At 42.7% G+C, this 13086-nt stretch overlaps 3 protein-coding genes across 4 annotated transcripts in view; 2 read left to right on the plus strand and 1 right to left on the minus strand.

Annotated features, from left to right (window-relative positions):
- foxo1a (forkhead box O1 a) overlaps positions 1–986 on the minus strand; it is a 23378-nt gene extending 22392 nt beyond the window's left edge. For both annotated transcript variants that reach the window (XM_030743879.1, XM_030743880.1), the window contains exon 1: positions 8–986. In XM_030743879.1, coding sequence (XP_030599739.1) covers positions 8–634 — 627 coding nt within the window. In that variant the 5' untranslated portion in view covers positions 635–986. The remainder of the gene's footprint in view (positions 1–7) is intronic.
- slc25a15a (solute carrier family 25 member 15a) lies at positions 533–6734 on the plus strand. Its single transcript, XM_030743882.1, has 8 exons — positions 533–643; positions 2613–2955; positions 3077–3152; positions 3660–3918; positions 5033–5173; positions 5263–5438; positions 5515–5673; positions 6411–6734. The coding sequence occupies exons 3-8, from the start codon at positions 3098–3100 to the stop codon at positions 6530–6532; spliced, it is 912 nt and encodes a 303-aa protein (XP_030599742.1). The 5' UTR covers positions 533–643; positions 2613–2955; positions 3077–3097; the 3' UTR covers positions 6533–6734.
- Positions 6735–11306: 4572 nt separating this feature from the next.
- On the plus strand, positions 11307–12840 carry stoml3a (stomatin (EPB72)-like 3a). Its single transcript, XM_030745452.1, has 6 exons — positions 11307–11471; positions 11596–11668; positions 11764–11846; positions 11945–12148; positions 12296–12430; positions 12522–12840. Exons 1-6 carry the CDS (start codon positions 11415–11417, stop codon positions 12714–12716), a joined length of 747 nt encoding a protein of 248 aa, XP_030601312.1. The 5' UTR covers positions 11307–11414; the 3' UTR covers positions 12717–12840.
- The last annotated feature ends 246 nt before the right edge of the window (positions 12841–13086 follow it).

Below are 13086 nucleotides of genomic sequence, written 5' to 3' on the forward strand. Positions count from 1 at the left end.
TGATTACCTTCCAGCCTGCAGAGCTGTTGCTGTCTCCTTTGTCCTTGAAATAAGGCACACTCTTCACCATCCAGTCATAAATCTGAGAGAGAGTTAGTCGGTTCTCAGGAGAACTTTCGATAGCTTTGGTTATGAGGTCTGCATATGACATATTCCCCCATGCGTTTCGCCGGGAGGAGCTGCTCTTTCTCTGGGCAGCGGCTGCAGCTGCGGCCGCGGCCGCTGATGACGCCGGACCGACCGGGGTGGAGAGCAGAGGCACCTGCTGCTGCTGCTGCTGCTGATGCGGGAGTTGCGGGTTCGGGTGCTGCTGCTGCTGCTGCGGATGTTGCTGCTGCTGCTGTGGAGGTTGCTGGTGGACGCAGCTGTCCTGACACTGGAAATCAGTGCACAGGATGATGGGTTTCTGCTCGGTGAAGTCCTCGGTCTCCTCAAGCAGGCTCAGGTTGTTGATGAACTCAGTGTTGCTGGCTGGTTCCTGCTTTACAGATGGGACCGGCGAAGAGGTGTTGGAGTCGCCCGGGTTGATAAACTCCGGCCGGGGCAAGGGCCAAGTGCACGACCGGGGCCGCGACAGCGGTTCAAAATCCGGGTCGATGTCCACCAGGTGTGGCTGCTGAGCCGCTTCCGCCATGGTCGAAAGGTAAGTGAGAAAAGTGTTACAATGTCATGTAAATGTGACGAACCTGTCGCTCCTCTAAAGTAGCAACTTCGCCTGGGAAACGTGAGCGAACGCGAGATAAAAACTGGCCGGGAAGAGTGCTCCGCTCAGGCGCAAGAGCAACACTGAAAGTTACATCCCAAGTCGGCAAAAATCTGTAACGATGATTAAAAGAATGTCTCTAAAACGTCTTTCAAGTGAAATAAAGTTGAGTAAGTGGTCAGAGTATGCTGACCCGCTGCTTTGTTTTTGTTGTCCAGTCCTGCTGACGTTCCGTCTGCTCCCCGTACTGCCCGTTAACTCTCTGTTGTACGGGCGGCGTGTGGGGGCTTACTGGAAGTATCGTCTGTCAGCTGACACCGCCCACATTTGACTGACAGCCAAAAAGCACCAATAAGCTGCATCGAAAGAGTTGCTGGAAAAAAAAAGTTAACCTGTGGACCACAAATGGAAGATTTCTGTCTGTCGACTGCGTCCCAGAGTGAAATGTAGACTATTAATCCATCCACTGCCTCCACCTGCATGTCCCGTTGTTAGATCAAAACTTTGCAACCTTAAATCCTTCATTATTTAAGATTAAATAAGAGCAAAGACAAACTGAATACCCAGTTACATTTTAAAGTGAAAAGAGGCAGACTTACAGCCTCTGCAGTGAGAGTAATTGTAGCGTGCGCAAACGTTTGGACACTGCTCAGCTTGTAATTCCTTGAGCCTTAATTAGGTCTTCAAGACTTATGAGGCAGGTCAAGAACTAACATTAGCTATTTTTAGAACATGAGATTCAAGAGATTTTTCTGTCTCTTAGGATCTTAACGCTCACCATCACTCAGCACTGCTGTTCCACTTCTGCAGCAAAGGCACACCACCTGCAATATCTTCATAACCTGGAGTCACTCCGGTTAAAACTAAATCTGGGCTCTTTGAGCTCAATAAAAGCAGCTGCGTTTCACAAAAGAACACTTTGCCAACTGTTAAGCATTGAGCTGGAAATATTGTGCTTTGTGGGCTGTACGGCAGCCTGTGGCACAGGAAACGCGGTTAGAGAAATGAATGGATTCCACCGGGTATCCACAAATTTTAGCTCCAAAAGTCATATAGTCAGCCCGGAAGCTGAAACTGAAAGATTTTGCAGCTGAACAATGGCAAGGTCACATTAGTTGAACATTACTGAGAATCTGGGTAGATTTTAAACGTGCTGCGTGTGCTGTGATGGCCAATAGTAGAAGAATTACTGTTTATTTACTGAATAGATATTTGTACTTTGGCACATATCACTCCGGATTTTATTATTACCCTAAAAAGTATTGCATAATTCATTTGATACTTACGACCCCTGGATGATCTGATAAGACACCGGAGACGCCAACCTCAATCTACACCGTGTAGGCTATAATAATTTATAAAGTAATTTTATACATTTCTTATAGATTCTATTAGTCAGTGAAGAGTTTGTAAAATGTTCACAAATCGGGGGGGATAACAAATAAAGATTCTCAAAACTGATAGAAAGACAAATGCGGCTGCACCATTAACTACTGTATAATGAACACTATCTTCATGTACAGATTTAGAGGAGGGGTTAAATAAATAAATCGTGATTTGAGGAGCAGAAGCTGTCTGGGTGCCTTAACTGCGGAGTAGAGTGACATCTTGCGGCCTTCCTCGGGTATTACAATCAACGCGGCATAATTGGCATAAAACGCATTTACCGGTATAAATTTGGGAGTAGTGATTCTGTCCAGGATCGCATAGATGATGTTAAGATGCAGAAAGCAAAAATAAAATAAAATAATATCGGGCCTGTTGCCAAATATGGCTCTAACTCAGTGATTCTTAAAAGCAAAGACAGCAATAGAGTCTCAGTGGTGTAAGTGATATAATTTAATTATTACCCGGTCATTTCATCGTAAATATTACACTACTTTAACTGCATGTGACCTCCTCTCTCCAGCGTGAGTTCCTTCTGCGCTGTGCGCTCCTACGTAGGACGGAACAACTCACACCCACCAATGAAATGAACGCCTTGGCAAAACGAAAGTACAGTAATAAGACACTGCGGGTGTTGCATTAACCAACACCGCGCTCCCGCGGACAACAGCATGTCTGAAGAACAGGACGTCAGACTTGTGTCCTGTGTTTCCTGACTCGGTGCTTCTATTCGGCGAACTGAGATCTTGTGGAAACTTGTTGCGCTGCTGAGGCGCAGCCTGACGTGGAGCGACTGCGCAGCAACGCAGTAACTGTGCTCACAACTGTTCTTCGTGAGGGATTAACCTACACTACAGAGATTAGGGGTAAGCATCGCTATCTCCATTTAGATGCTTTATTTTCCAGTCTTGCTCTCTTATAGCAGCTGCTTAAATCTTTTTTTTTTTTACAAGTGAAATGGGTTTAAAGTATTCTGGATGTTTTCAGGCTCATGCCCTTTGAGTCACGATGGCTCCACACCCTGTAATTCAGGCGATCATCGACTTCTCAGCTGGGGCAGCAGGTGAGTTTAAATGCAAAGGACACAGAGATATTTCAAGCCACTCTCATCAGATTAAAGTCAATAAATTAGAAAAGTGATCAAACCACACCTGATCCCCTCACTGTGAGCGTTTAGTGTTTGCTATTATTATCAAATTATTAAGTTAAAAAGGTGAAGAAGGTTAACTTAAAAAAAAAAAAAGTCAAGGTTAAGGATATGCTCAGAGGTCAGCAGGAGGCCACATGTGCTTTAATACATTTATATGTAAAGTTATGTGTCTGCAGTATTCTTGTGATCCTGTTAGGATTTAGAGAAAATCCAAACTAATGATGATGAGTATATTCAAACTTCTGACCACAGCTGTCGCTGCATTTCACAAGGCCAAATATTATGGACCTGCACACATACATGTGTATCTGGTTGGGGAAGCATTACAAAAATATATATATATACATTTCCTAATCTCTGCATTTTTAATCTCTGAATTCTTCTCGATTATTTACCAAATATCTTGATGCCCTACCTCAGGTGGTACAGCCTGTGTGCTGAGCGGTCAGCCATTTGACACCGCAAAGGTGAAGATGCAGACTTTCCCCACCATGTACCGCGGCTTCATCCACTGCTTCATCTCAACTTTCAGACAGGTGGGACTCCGCGGTCTTTACAAAGGCACAACGCCAGCCCTGATAGCCAACATTGCTGAGAACGCTGTGCTCTTCTTGAGTTATGGGCTGTGCCAGGATGTGGTCCGCTTTATGTTAAGGATGGACAAAGGTGCTGATCTCAGGTTGGAAGCAGATATTTCTGAGTATTTATTTACACAATAAGCTACATAGTATGTAATAGACTGCAGCGAGGAGCAGCTGGATACATCACCACTTTATGGTATAACAAGCGTTCATATGAACCAGGACTTTGTCAGTTTTCAGACCATCAGAGGTTCAGTCTTCCTCTTTTCACTTCCTGTGCAGGAAAGCAATTTATCCTGTACTCAGTTGCAACATTACATCATAATTGGGTGTGGTCACACAGTTTACAACTGTGAATTGAATGTCTGGTGGCAGTTAACTGAATAATAAACTGCTTACAACTGTTACCTTGAAAGCATACATTAATTCTGGCAAGATCCATGAGAACCACGAGAGGCCCTCAAGCCGTAGACACACACTGTTGCACTGATTTCCTGACCTCCTCCAGATACGCTGATGTTGTCTTGGTTGTGTGATCTTTGGCATTTTTCCCAGATTCAACTAAAGAAGTGGGAACACATGATGTGTTTTGTAACAGGCTGGCAGTAACAAAGCACCTAAAGATACAGTTTCAAACTGGTTCTTTGCTAAGCTGTTTGTTATGTGTAGACACAATGCTGGCTCACGCCTTCAGTTCGCCGTCTTTCTAGCTCGGCGCTTTCAAAGAAAAAAGTCGAGCTGCTGTCGTTGCCTCGGCAGCGTCTGTTTAGCAGAAACATTAACGTTCAAGCTAGACCTCTCACACGTCACACACTTGTTCTCTGTCACAAGGGCTACGTGCTGACCAAAGGCCACAACTCTGTAATGTATTTTTACTTATTTATCGCCCTTTGAAATTCCACTACAAAGTTAATGTGAGCTACAAAAACTGCAGTGTCAGTGTGAGAATTGCTGGACCACATCTGTACGAATATCCCACCTCAGAACATGACAGCAGGTGTATTTCAGAGCTGCTTCAGTGACCACAAGACAGTGTGGTGTTTTACACAGGATATAGCCAGCTAAAAACAAGCGTTCCTACAGGTTACTGCAATGAGGCAGAAATTAATATATTTGAATGTTCTGTGTAATTATAAAAACTGCAGATGTGGATGCATGTAAAACTCTTTCTACTCTTCTCTCCTCTTGTTGCTTGTTGTCACTGCTCATCAGCGATATTCAGAAGGCATCTTCGGGGTCTTTAGCCTCCATCTTCTCCTCCATGGCATTGTGCCCCACGGAGCTGGTGAAATGCCGTCTGCAGGCCATGCATGAAATGGAAGCTTCTGGCAAGGTGGCAAGAGGACAGAAGAGGTGAGCGGATCAAAAACTGACATTGTTATGACAAGAAAAGCTTTTGTTGACTAAAATAATTTTGACTCTGTTTTGCGGGACGCCTCCAGCACAGTGTGGACCGTGGTTAAGACCGTGCTGAAGACAAACGGTCCTTTAGGATTCTACCAAGGACTGACGTCCACCATCGTGAGGGAGATTCCGGGTTACTTCTGCTTCTTTGGAGCCTACGAATGGTCTCGGTCCACATTCGCACAACACATGGGCACAGACAAAGATAGTATAGGTATGATTAATTCATGATGTTCACGTGTTTCTGTGATCAGCGTCCCCCCAACACAAAACATTTTGTGTCTTTGCAGGTATCCTTCCGATCATGTTCAGTGGTGGATTCGGAGGTGCTTGCCTTTGGTTGGTCGTCTATCCAATAGACTGTGTAAAGTCCAGGATCCAGGTGTACTCCTTAGCTGGGAGGCAAGAGGGCTTCATGAAGACCTTCATGGGTGTTATACGCACTGAAGGTAAGGCTTATTAAACATGCATTTTAAATAGAGATTCACCCAGATGGGTATGGACCACACCTGTAAACAGGGACAGTAATAACTGTAAACAAATGTCTGCATTTTGATGTGCAGAATTTGTAGGCAAGTTTCAAGATTTTGATGCGTCCTGGTTTCCATTTGTAGTTGAAATAATCACGTTTGTTTGAGCAGCTTTTTGTTGCATGCCTGTTCTGTAAATAATGTGGAGAATAAAGGAGGGGCTTTAAAGCATTTTTGGCTTCTTATTAGTGTTTTAAAATGTTATAGGATTGTAATCAATGACTGCTGCACGGATGAGGCAGCCATGAACTGGAAATTCATCGTCTGCTAAATCCCGGCTACACTGGAAACCCTGAAAAATGAGTTATTTACAAATCAGAAGGACAGCAACTGTATACAGGAAATAAGCTTACCTTATAGGATGGGTCTCACCGAGCTTCATCTTAATGCCCCTGAGCAGACAAACCTGTCACCTTCATGGGAGTCAAAGTGAAAACAGCATTTGTTTTGTTCTGTGTTTTATGCCCTTATGTTATCTGTCAGAGATACTGTTTTGTGATACTGCAGCCATCAGACAGTGTTTGTTACCTGTGTGAGAAGGGTACACTAACAGACTCTGTCTGTATGACTATGAGAATATGTATGAGTGTGGATGCATTGTGTTTTTGAGTCTTTGGAGAAGAGTCTGTGAAGTTTTTGCCTCTTTCTCCCTGCAGGGGTCACTGCTCTGTACTCTGGATTAACTCCTACAATGGTGCGTACCTTCCCTGCTAACGGCGCCCTCTTCCTGGCTTATGAGTTTAGTCGCAAGTTTATGATGGATGCAGTCGGTGCCTGATGTGAGGCAAATATTCTGCTCAGAAAAGTAACAACATGAGTGCTGCGTGCTGGCTGTTTGAAATAAAGTATTCATCTTGACAAGCCTTCAAGTCTTAGTACTTCAGTACTTTTAAATATGCTGCACCTCTGCCACCCCCCCGGCCTGAAACGTAGGTTTCATTTGTAAGGCCCCCACAGTCACCACAGGTTCCTTACACTTTGTTCACTACTTGTAAACTAAAGATATTTACTTATTAAAAGAAAAAAAAATTGTTTTTGCCGTTTGTATTTTTTACATTTTCATTTTGTATTTTCATTGAATTTACCTCTCACCCAGCACTGACAGCTTATGGGCTTTGTGGTTTCTTCTCACTACAGACGAGCGTGGTCAAAGTTTTTGAGACGAAGAGGGGGTAAAAAAGTAAAATACTGCAAAATATTCAATTGACACATCTGCATTTTTATTTCCTAATTTATTGTTAAGTATTTTTCAAATATGTTAAAATATAGTATGCATAATCTTTTCTTTTTTACAGAAACAGTAGTAGAAGCATGATGGCCTGCTGTGGCTGTTATAGCCGTGATCGCTCTTGGCTCACTAAAATATGTTTGTCCTAAAGCGGCCACCGTAGCTATGCTCTTGAATTGGGAGGGGTATGAAAACAGAAATCACTTGACTGCAATTTACTGACACCCAGCAGTGAGATTTTATACACTGCAAATTTAAGCTCATTCATAAACACTGATCTGAGCATGTGTCAACACCTGTTCTCAGATCAGTGTTTATCATGCAGGATGCAGTTAAAAAAAAAAAGATGCAAGAGTACAGAAAACAGAACTACATACATAAAAAGTAAAAGATGATAACTGTTCCCAAAAAAACAAGTACACGCTGGGCCCACTGTATAAGTACAAAGTGAAGAGTGGATAAAAGGCGACAAAAGATGGAAACAGTGGTGCAATATTTGCCAGAGAAACTGTTATCACACGTCACACAGATTTCACTATTTATAGCTTGAAAATGTCTGTAAATGAGTTCAGTGTCTCACTGGATTGCTGTGTAATGTTATACAAACCTGTGCAAACACCCAGTTCTACATTATGTGTGATTTCTAAAAAAGAAAAACAAAGTTTGGCTTATTGGATGTACCTGCTGCTTGTGGACTTGGCAGTTTCAGGTGAACATAACATATGATCAAATACGGCGCTAATTAGTAGAAATCCTGCTCATATTCAACCACACACTGTGGTTGAGAAGATGTTGCAATAATGCCACACAGCCTGATCTTTGCTGATTGAGTGGGATCGATCCTGTCATCCTGACACGGAGGCACGAGGAGACCAATTCTGAGATCTACTGAAGTTACCATATCTGGTTCCTCGCCTGATAAACGTTCATGAGCTTGGCTGCGAGTTTGTTACAGCTGCAGTTGGTGCCTGATGTGATGGAGCGTTCAACCTGAAGCTCAGTAAAACACGAGTGCTGTGTGTGATGTGCTGACCGCAGTCGTTGAAGTAAAGTATTAATCTTGATAACTCTCCAACTCTCAGAGCTTCAGTAGTTTTTACTTATTAGAGAAAAAAAAAACTATTTCTGCCAACTAGTAACTTTTTTTCCACTTTCTGTGGCCCAGTAGATAGTGTGTAACACTGTGAACATGCCACTGAATGATTAATGATGTAAGTAGTCACAAATGATTTGCCAGCTGAATCATACTGAAAACGAGAGAGCCGTGAACCTTTCAGCTCCTCTCTGACCAACTGAATTCAAAGATTCATTTAAATCATTTTTTCCTTGACCAAATGTAACTGTTTCATTTTAGCATCAATGAATCTGAGCAACATTAATCATTTAAATTATATGTAAATTATTTGCAGTAATATCTCAGGTGAAGAAAAAAGGGGCAGGTTTTAAACCAAACTCATTTCTCCATAAAAAATTGTACAGTTTTTAAGACGTCCTCTTCATGGTAATTGGAGGATTTATTGTGAAAAATAAAATAAAAAAGTGCACATGGATTTGCATAAACATCATGAAGTGAGGTGGCTGGTATATATTTAAGTATAATGTGGTACTCAGTGAACGAGTCACTGGAAAATGAGAGTAAGGAACTGTTTCATAGCCACTTACAGCTTCCTGTTTATTTTACAATCGATTTACAATGTGAAATAAAATAATAATAATACATTTTTAAAAAGAAACAAAAGGAATAAATTGATTTCAGGGTCTCTGAGGCCAAAACAGCAAACAAAAAAATATCCCACTAAGCTTCATCTGCTAAAATAAAAACTCAGTGCCTATTGTGACCAGAGAAAACTTACTAAGCTTCCACGAACATAAGTATCTTTACCAAACACAACAGAAACAAAGCCAGACAGGTCCCACGGGTCTGCCACTTTTCACCATACAGCTTAGAGCCCAGCAGGGAGACGGGGGGTGGTGGGGGGTACACTTCCTGCTGAAGCTACAAATGCAGCTCCACAAACAAGGAGGATGCTGTTCAGCTGGGATCACATCTCTGAACACCATCTCTCATTTTTCATGGCTTGGATACCACAATAATTTATTCATAAGGAGCGCTCAGGTGACAGGCTGCTGGACTTACATGTAAAAAAGCAGAAGGGTCAGACTGAGCTGAGCTGTGATATACAAGAACCCCATAGATGCTGGATAAAGTTCTTGTTACATAAAAGGCAGCCCACAGGTGAGTCACACACCTTTGTGGAAAGCTACAGGTGTTAAGGGAAATGGGTAGATCACACCCCACAGAGAGAACAGACACGTAAACAAGTGCAGCACTGCTCCAACTTGCTCCATCACTCAGACAGCTAATGATCTCTACAACATCGAGCACAGCAGAGATGGTTACACAAGATAAACTGCAAACAAATCAAGGCAACATTGAAGGTAAATACTTTTTATGATCCATTTCAATTTTTAATTGAAATGTTTGTTTTTGGAAAAAAAGAAAGGGGTAGAAAATGAGCAGCAAATTCTTGGTAAGAGTTGTTTTATGCATCCAATAAAGCTTATTTTAAAGAGTTACATAGGATACAGTGCTGTGCAAAATTTTACACGTTGCTCGGAAAATGGGAAATGGTAACTATGAAACACATTAAAATGCGCACATTTACGTGGGAGTACAGTATATGAGACAACAACAGAGTTTGTAAGTCTAAGGAGCTTGAAAGTGAATATTAACACAGCCTGAGCTCTCTGGGATTTCTTTACGCAGTCTTCACGAATGGTTCTCGGCTGCTTTTCGTTCGGCTGTCTGTCAGGATGATCCCGCTCAGTCATGGTGAGGCCCGGGCTCTGGGGAGGCCAATCTATGATTGACGGGTTCCATTGTTTGCTTTCACTGCATGTGTTTGGGATCATTGTCAACTAGATGGTGGATCAAAATCTGACAGTACTTTTTTTTATCACTTTTGACAAGATCCCCAACACCAGCGGCTGGAATGCAGCCTCAGACCGTGGCTGAAGCCTGTTTTACAGATGGCTGCAGACACTCAGTGTTTAACCTCTCTCCTGATGTCTTCCACATATCCATCCATCCTTTTTCTGCTTATCCTGTTCAGGGCCTCAGGGGGCTGGAGCCTATCCCAGGTGACATAGGGCGACAGGCAGGGGACACCCTGTACAGGTTGCCTGTCACGCTGGATAATTTAGAATCACCACTAACTGCATGTCTTTGGACTGTGGGAGGAAACCAGAGTACCCACAGAAAACTCACGCAGAAAGGCCCAGGCAGATTCAAACCCAGACCTTTGCACTGTGAGGCAGCAGTGCTAACCACTGTGCCACCGTGCTGACTCTCTCCCATATATATCAATGACAATTTGAACTAGAATTCCCAATTGGGATTCATCGCTCCATCAGGCCTGTTGCGACTGATTTTCAGTGCAGTTCTTGTGTAATTTGGCATCCCTCAGTCTTTCCTCCCTGTTTCCCTGTATTCCTGACCACCATCCTCCCACTGAGACCATTTCTGATGAGGCTTCAGTGAACTGTAAATGGATCACCTAAAGGGCCAAATCCCAGATGCACGTCTCAGGTCCCGTCTCAGGTCTCTGCTGTTTTTTTCCCCCCTTTCTTAAGTGCAGGATTTTCAAATGTTCGTTTTCAGGCTCATCGCTTCTTCTTTTGTCCTCCACTCATCTATTTTTAAGGACACACTGCACACCATACTGAAATATAAGTATTCAGTTTAATAGTTATTTGGGAATCACCATCAAGGTGTAAAATTTTATGCCTGTCTGTGTTATCGTTGGCATTTTTCAGAGTCAACTAAGGAAATGGGAACCAAGTATGTGTTTTTGCAACAAGCTGCTGGTAAAATGCCTGAAGATACAATTAAAAAAAGCTGTGGTTCACTCTCTATGTAGACACAACACTGGTTCATGACTTTTTTTATGCTTGCATAATTCATAGGTCATACAATTCATACAGACCTCCAGAAAACATGGAGAACTACTGCGTAAGACCTCTTTAAGAATTATAAGAAAGTCTGGCTCCCTGGGAGCAAAATATAAAGAGATGAGGGGGCAACTGCTCAGTACTGCATTTTGTAAGAATACCAACATTTATTTCCTCTGCCACCCTCCATATGACACAGAAAGTGACATCACAGTGTTTTAATGATGATGTATCAATAGTACGGTAGGTTTACACAACACTTCATGACTCAGGTGGCTCTTAAGCCACGCCCCTTCCCTTAGAGATGATTTGCATCATTTGTGACAAATGGGAAGTGCAGATCCATCTCTTGGCACTGATGTCTTGTGTCAGCTTTAGTAAAAGATGCTGAATTTAAAAATGCTGCACTCAAAGTGTTTCCTCTCTCTCTGCAGATAAAAACTCGGGGAAACTGGGATGCGTTGGTTGGCTCCTGGTTTTCATGTCAGTGATCTTTGTGATGGTAACCTTCCCACTCACAATATTCTTCTGTGTTAAGGTACAGTATATTCTCACTGCAGAACCAATGATTAGGATTTGATCTCACATACTGCAGTTTATTTACGCGTATACGTGCCATGAGGCATTTACACCGATTTGTTTTTGTGTGCTTGTCTGTTCAGATCGTGAAGGAGTATGAGCGAGCGGTCATATTTAGACTCGGCCGGATCACAGACAAAAAAGCTAAAGGGCCAGGTTTGTGGTTAAATGTCAAACGCACACTGCGGCAAAGCCGTTCCAGAAACCAAAGAGTCTGTTTTAGATCTAACTCTGCTTTCATTTCTTTCCAGGGCTTTTCTTAATACTGCCTTGCACCGATAACTTGGTGAAAGTGGATCTGAGAACTGTGTCTTTTGAAATTCCGCCTCAGGAGGTATGTTCTTCTTTTTAATATGAAAACACATGTGCATCACAGGCTGTGTGCAGCCTCAGTCATTAAAGATTTCCTTTTTTAAAAACATTTTTAAACAGATCCTAACCAGAGACTCGGTGACCGTGTCTGTGGACGGGGTGGTGTACTTCCGCGTATACTGCCCCATCTCTGCAGTGGCCAATGTGTTCAATGCTCACTCATCTACTCGGCTGCTTGCTCAAACCACTCTGAGGAATGTGCTTGGTACCAAAAATCTTTCGGAACTTCTGTCTGACAGGGAGGGCATTTCACTCAGTATGCAGGTGAGGAGTATCAGCTTAAGAGCAGCCAGTGATGCTAAAGAAAATTCCACAGAGCTGAAGATTTGGGGAATAACTTTCATGGACTTTTGATTGTTTATTAAACTATAACTGTGACGGGATTGCTTGTTATTGGATATTACCCTGCAGGAAACCCTGGATGACGCCACTCATCCGTGGGGCATCAAAGTGGAGCGTGTAGAGATCAAGGATGTGAAGTTGCCTCAGCAGCTGCAGCGAGCCATGGCGGCAGAGGCAGAAGCCAGCCGGGAGGCCAGGGCCAAGGTAATGAGAGCAATGGAAGATTTAATTTAATTTCCTGTTCGTGTGTTCTGGCCCAGAAAGAGAACATCAGAAAATACTGATTGCATTTCAGATCATTGCTGCAGAGGGAGAGATGAATGCGTCCAGGGCTCTGAAAGAAGCCTCTGTTGTGATGTCTGACTCACCCTGTGCTCTTCAACTGAGATACCTTCAGACTCTCAACACCATCGCAGCAGAGAAGAACTCCACCATCATCTTCCCTCTGCCCGTAGATGTAATACAACATTTCATGCAGTGGAAGGCATGAACCTCATATCAGCCAAGTTCCACATTCCTGCCGGTTTTTGTGATATTATCATTTTTAAAGTTAGAAAGCTCCAGTGGCGTCTCTATTAAATGTGGTCCAACAGGCCGGATGTGACTGCTGGAATCTGCTTTATTACTTAACAACTTTAAAGAAAGGCGCTCTACATCAAAATATGTTTAAATATACGCCCATATCAACTCTTGCATTCGTACACTTGTGTATACTTGTTGTGATTTAATACTTAAATACAAAGTGCAACATATATAGTATAGACATTATTTCTCATCATTCACCACAATATGTTAACCAGCTAAGCTACAGTTACAGTTCTGGAAGATGACAATAAATAAATGTGAGATTAAAAACAATG

This window comes from Archocentrus centrarchus, chromosome 13 (assembly GCF_007364275.1).
Source record: "Archocentrus centrarchus isolate MPI-CPG fArcCen1 chromosome 13, fArcCen1, whole genome shotgun sequence".
NCBI lineage: Eukaryota > Metazoa > Chordata > Actinopteri > Cichliformes > Cichlidae > Archocentrus > Archocentrus centrarchus.